The 6,000-nt window shown below is 37.1% G+C and overlaps 1 protein-coding gene across 1 annotated transcript in view; it reads left to right on the plus strand.

The window, feature by feature from the left end:
- The window catches only part of TRDN (triadin), a 341,870-nt gene extending 338,596 nt beyond the window's left edge, over positions 1 to 3,274 (plus strand). Inside the window, exon 42 of the mRNA XM_068550829.1 lies at positions 546 to 3,274. Within this exon, the coding sequence (XP_068406930.1) occupies positions 546 to 685 (140 nt within the window). The 3' untranslated portion in view covers positions 686 to 3,274. The remainder of the gene's footprint in view (positions 1 to 545) is intronic.
- The last annotated feature ends 2,726 nt before the right edge of the window (positions 3,275 to 6,000 follow it).

A 6,000-nucleotide genomic window follows, 5' to 3' on the forward strand; every position in this document is an offset into this window, starting at 1 on the left:
GCACTGCCCTAAAGAGTAACTGTGCCATCTCAGGAGAGTGCTAGCCTCCAGAGTAAGGGCAAGTGGAAAACCTCAAGACTTTACGAATCACAAGGCTCTCTGTGGTGTTATTAACACACACACACACACACACACACACACACACGAGTTGGTTACTTTGCATATTGATAAGCTCATGTTTTGAAACCTGTTACTACATAACAGTTTTTCCAAATACTGTGCACATCCTAGATTCCTATAAACTGAACACTTTGACTTTCCATGCCAGGCTTTTTTTATTATCATTTTAATAATGGCTTATTATGTGCCAGAAAGGATTTCAAGTGGTTCACATATATGAACTTATTTAATTTCCACAATATTTCTGTGAGGTCTTTTGTTGTTGTCTTGATTTTACATGTGAGGAACTTGCTGGTTGTTGCCAAGGCTATCTGGCTGGAGAACCCATGTCCATATGTATTGTATTAGACTGCCTCACAGTGTTTTACCTCTGTTCCTAATCACATTCTGCTTGTTTTAATAAATCATCATCCTCTATTCTTTAGGCCCCATCAGCTTCTTCCAGTGTGTCTACTTGGATGGCTACAATGGCTATGGATTTCAGTTTCCTGTCACTCCTGCACACCGCCCTGGAGAGAGTTCTGGCCAACCAAGTTCTCCAGGAGAGAAGCAACAAAGACAATAAGACACATATACACAGCCCTTACAAGTGCTTTAAGACTTTGAAAATAGGATCTTCTGTTTGTCCAGAGTGGCACGTGCAATTGAAATCATATAGTCCGGGGAACTTCTTTGAAAATATTTTACTCTTCTGCCTGGTGTAGAAAGAAAGAGTGAGCAAAGGGATTGAATGATAAGTAGACAAGTTGGAGGGTCTGGCGCTCAAGAATCTGTCTTTTGTTTGTTGCTGGGTGTGGGTACTTATATTTTTCCATTTCCACTCACTGTAGGGTTGTTCACAAATTAAGTTAAATTTTACTTAATAATGGTCTTTTAAACATAATTGATACAATGACAAAATGAAATTTCTGGCTTCAGTTAGATATTTACTTTTAAGTGAAAACACGGACTATGCTTTAAGTTTAAAGGGTATAGGAGCTTATACAAAAGCTGCTCTTTTACATCATGTAGGTATCTAAACTCAATTTACCCAGTAAGCTGATGTTTAATAGTTTTTTTTTAACATCTTTATTGGAGTATAATTGCTTTACAATGGTGTGTTAGTTTCTGCTTTATAACAAAGTGAATCAGCTATGCATATACATATATCCCCATATCTCCTCCCGCTTGTGTCTCACTCCCACCCTCCCTATCCCACCCCTCTAGGTGGTCACAAAGCACCGAGCTGATCTCCCTGTGCTATGCGGCTGCTTCCCACTAGCTATCTATTTTACACTTGGTAGTGTATATATGTCCATGCCACTCTCTCACTTCGTCCCAGCTTACCCTTCCCCCTCCCCGTGTCCTCAAGTCCATTCTCTACGTCTGCGTCTTTATACCTGTCCTGCCCCTAGGTTCTTCAGAACCATTTTTTTTTTTTTAGATGTTTAATAGTTTGATTTGATTTCTGTCTGTCTCTGTTTTAGTTGTGACTATGCTCTAAAAATGAGTAACAGTTGCACCAAAGAATGCTTTAAGTTCCTTGTGATGCTCTTTTAGAGCTCAGAATATCTCTGACCTTTAGACATGATAAGATGGAGTAGAAATGTTTGATGAATCTTATCTCTAAGATTTGTCTTGAATTACTATTAGGACATTCACTCCAGTGGAAACACACTATCCAATTAGGCAAGTCTGGTGAATCATTTGTTTAAGTATAAGCAAATGAGATGTAGAATTGTCAGATTTCTCCAGACTGTGCCCTAGTGAAAGTGTCACCTGGGTGAAATTTTAGATCAATCACTAAATTTGGGTGACAGATACAAGAGTATTTTCATTTCATTTTAATAGGATCATTCTATGGAGTTAAACAGGTTTTATTTCTCAAAACAGAAAAATATGAATGTCATTAGAGGTGAAGGAATACGTTTTAACCGTAAGTGCTTCATGAGATGTCTTACTTATTTTTTAGGTAATTGGTTACCAGTGTCAATGAAATGAATGACAATCTTTAACTTATTTGATGATGCATCACTGGGAATAACTACTATAGTTTTGCCATCCTTTTGTCTCCCAGTGATGTAAACACTTGTGTTTTTTACCACATTTTTCTATCAACTCTAAAAGTCATGCCAGGGAATTCCCTGGTGGTCCAGCGGTTACGACTCTGTACTTCCACTGCAGGGGGGAAGGGTTCCATCCCTGCTCGGGGAACTATGATCCCGCATGCTGTGTGGCGTGGCCAAAATAATTAAATAAATAAAAGTAGAAGTCATGCCACTGTGACCTTTATCATGTTTACAGTTGCAATTCAACTTATGACACATTAACTCAGGAAATAAATTGAGTTATTCTTTCTGGCTTTATAATTATCTTCAGCAAAGTCTGAAGTAGCCAGAGCCGACACTAGCCAAGTCATTTATTTTCAAGGGCTGCAACTAAGTTCTTTAGGTCCAAGATGTAGAACTCTGTTTTACTAGAATATCATTAGGGTAGGGCATCAGTAACATGTTAATTATTAATGAATTTTCAGTGACTTTTGTGAAAAGTTGATCTTGGCCGCAGGCTGATGGACCTAAGTTACACCACAAAAGCCAATGGTACAATGAACCAAGATTAATGACACTCCTTATGGGGGGTGCCTGGAAGTGTGTAACTTCCGTACTGACCAGATGGTACCATCTTGTAAAGCCTCTTCATGTAACAATGGAAACTTGTGGAAAGGACAGTGGATGAAGCTTATTGCTCAACTGCTGCCCCAGCGTGTCCAATTTAATGACTAAAGGAATAGAGAGCAAATATGACAGTTTTCTCAATTTCATAGAGAAGAATGGTTTCATTCTTTTCCTTCAGTGACTATTGAGCATTTACTCTTTCTAGGGCACTGTGTTAGGCACTGGACTATATAAGAAAAGTATCAGAGACAAATTCTTTTCCCAGTGCTATCCTGACACAATATGTGGCCTTGGAAAATTTGCTAAACATACTGCGCTTGTTTCCCTGTGTATAAAATAGGGATTTCAGGACAAACAACCTTATACCTCACAGACGTACTGTGGAGACTGACAAAATATCTTAATGTGGATATGACATAAAAAAAATTTTCTGAAATAATACTTTTGGACGTGGCACTACTTTTCCCTCTGAGTGCCTTTCTATATTATATTATTGTTTCTTTCACGCTCATTATGAAAACTGTTTGATAAAAAAATAAAATATGACAATTTCTTGTAATTAGAATTAGACGAATGAATTATGATGTTAACAATATTAATAATAATTGTTAAGGTTTATCTGCTTAAAGTTACAATGATAATAGCACATGAAAAATACTAACTAAACTCTCATCTGTTCGTACGAGTCCATCAAATAAAGTATTTCTAGCCCTTTCATGTTTGTGCTTTACATTTTAAAAGGAAAAGATAAATGGTTGGTTAAAAGTCATTGTCTTTAGTAGTTCACTCATAATTCATGTCGTATTGGTCGTGAATATGTAAGTAGTTAATAACTGTTTTAGTTCTTCATTTTGTCTAATTGATATGAGCTACCCATCCCAACTCTTTACTCTGCCCCACACTTTACCTCTTATTAATAGATGAAGGTCTATAGAAAATAAATAACTACCCAAGGTTTTAAATTTACGTTTAGTTTTCATAAAGCCTGATAATGGGGCAAGACTTTTTAGAAATAATTCCCATGAAAAGTGCTGGTATATTGTTTCCTTCTGGTACATCCCTGTCAAAACGCCTCATGGAAATATTGTGGAAACTAAAACTGTATATTGAGGGACTCATATTATTTCTTTGAGTTATTTTACTGGAAAAATCAAAGAGAATAGCCAATATTATTGCTGATTGAAAACTCAGAGACAATCTAGCCCAACTGGCAATACAGAAAACAAACCTAATCCCTATAGAAATGCATAAATTTGCCCACTCACCAACCGCGTCAAAGCCAGGCCTAGAACATTAGTCTGCTAGCTCCCAAATGCCTTTAACTTTGTCCTTAGGGTGCTGTTACAAATCTTGGCTAGTTTATCCAGCGTCTCAAAATTTATTTTTAAATTATAATCAGTGTTAGAAATGTAATCCTGTGTGCAAAGACTTGCTTTTTTCTACATGAGAGCCTAAAAGGACCTTAAGAGTTTCATTCCTTTGCTTTAGAGATAAAGAAACTGAATCTCAAAGATGTTAGGTGACGTGCCAAAGGGATTGCTAACTAGTAACAGAACTAGATTGAGAACCGGAATCTTCTGTTTTCTAATCCGTTGCATATAACCCACGCTGTGTGACTCCATATAAGTCTCCACCATCATCAACTTCCTATGTAATTTACACACTCATTAAGATGTGGAAACTCAGCACAATTTTCCAGGAACTGGCTTTCTAACAACACTCTTTGCCCTACTCCTTTCAGGCCAGTACTGCTGCTACCCTGTACCTGTTCCCCTTCAATAATCATATATGTCCATAAAACATTTAGAAATTTCTGTGGATGCTTCCCTTTGTGTATAAAAATTGTTTTATTTTTCCACACAATTTAACTGTAAAAAAGTCAAAAGTCACTGAAAGACCCCAAATAAAAAGAAAACAACTCTCTTTAAATTAATCTCAATGCATCCAAAGATGCAGGTTAACAAAATAAGTAAGAAAAACAGATGCTAACAAAAACACATTTAGACTCTAAAGGAAAGCTCAAAATAAATGATGAATTAGTGCATATTAATAATTAAGAGTCATACAAATTTCAGAAGAAGTGCACGTTAATAAAGTGGTAATAGCAAAAAAATTATTGGTTTCTCATACAGCCATGTTCAGTTCCAGGCCATGTGCCCTCTTCAAGATCATCAATTTCTGAGTCAATTCTCCATGTTGAAATTTTAGCAAGAACTAACTGCTTGCATCAGGTCATTAGGGTATTTTACTTTTTCCCCCCACTACATCCAAAGCTCTCTTAAATAACTTAATAAGAGGTTGGGATCCCTCTGAGTAGGAGGGATCCCTCAGGATCTCTCTGAGTAGAGTTTCCAGGTCAGATGTGTTTTCAGAACAAGTCTGCTGTGGTAGAGAGCCCTGTGGCCTAAGGGTCCTCAAAGTTGAGGTCAGATTCTAATTCTAGAGTAACTCTGGTCATTCATCTCCTCTGTTCCTCAGTTCTTCATCTCGAAATAAAAACAAATGTTCCTGCCACACAAGGTCATTCATCTTTGGTGAGGAAAGTTACAGGAAAGTACCTTGGAAAGTAATATTGTTAAGACCTTTCAAACTCCCTTCTGGTTTTGTTATTAAATGGTCCAGCTATGCTCTGAACTGGAGACCTAGCATTGCTAAGTGTCATGAGCTAAAGCATCAAATGAAAGCCAGACCGGCATGAGACAAACACAAAAATGGGAACATCACCACTGGCAAAAAAAATTTTACTTTAAAAAAATTCACTGTTTTGTGTTCTTTTCATGGAGCTGCTATAAATCAGTGACAGCAGAATATCCTTCAAACCACTGAATCGGAACCCACGGAGCTTGTAAGATATCTATGAAAAGGTAGTGCTCCGAATGTAAAGCTGAGACAGAACACAAATTGACTCATGTACCCTAGACACTGCCACAGAATTGAACATTTGTTAGAAGGTCTGAAGGTGTTTCAGCAATGTAAGTTAGTGAAGGCAGTGTCAAAATAAATACTACTGCATCTTAAAACAATTAACATATGTCTTGGCTTAGAGAAGAACTCTCTCTCTCCCTCTCATATTCAGAATTCAATGGCAAATCATTTGTATATCTGTATATATTTGATGCCATCATGGACAGAATTGGGATGATCTGAAAGAAAAGTACATTCTTTAAAAAGGAGGCACTATTTTATAGAAAAGACAAGACAGCTCTGAATTCCAGCAGTTTTGAGG

Source organism: Eschrichtius robustus, chromosome 9, assembly GCF_028021215.1.
Source record: "Eschrichtius robustus isolate mEscRob2 chromosome 9, mEscRob2.pri, whole genome shotgun sequence".
Lineage (NCBI taxonomy): Eukaryota > Metazoa > Chordata > Mammalia > Artiodactyla > Eschrichtiidae > Eschrichtius > Eschrichtius robustus.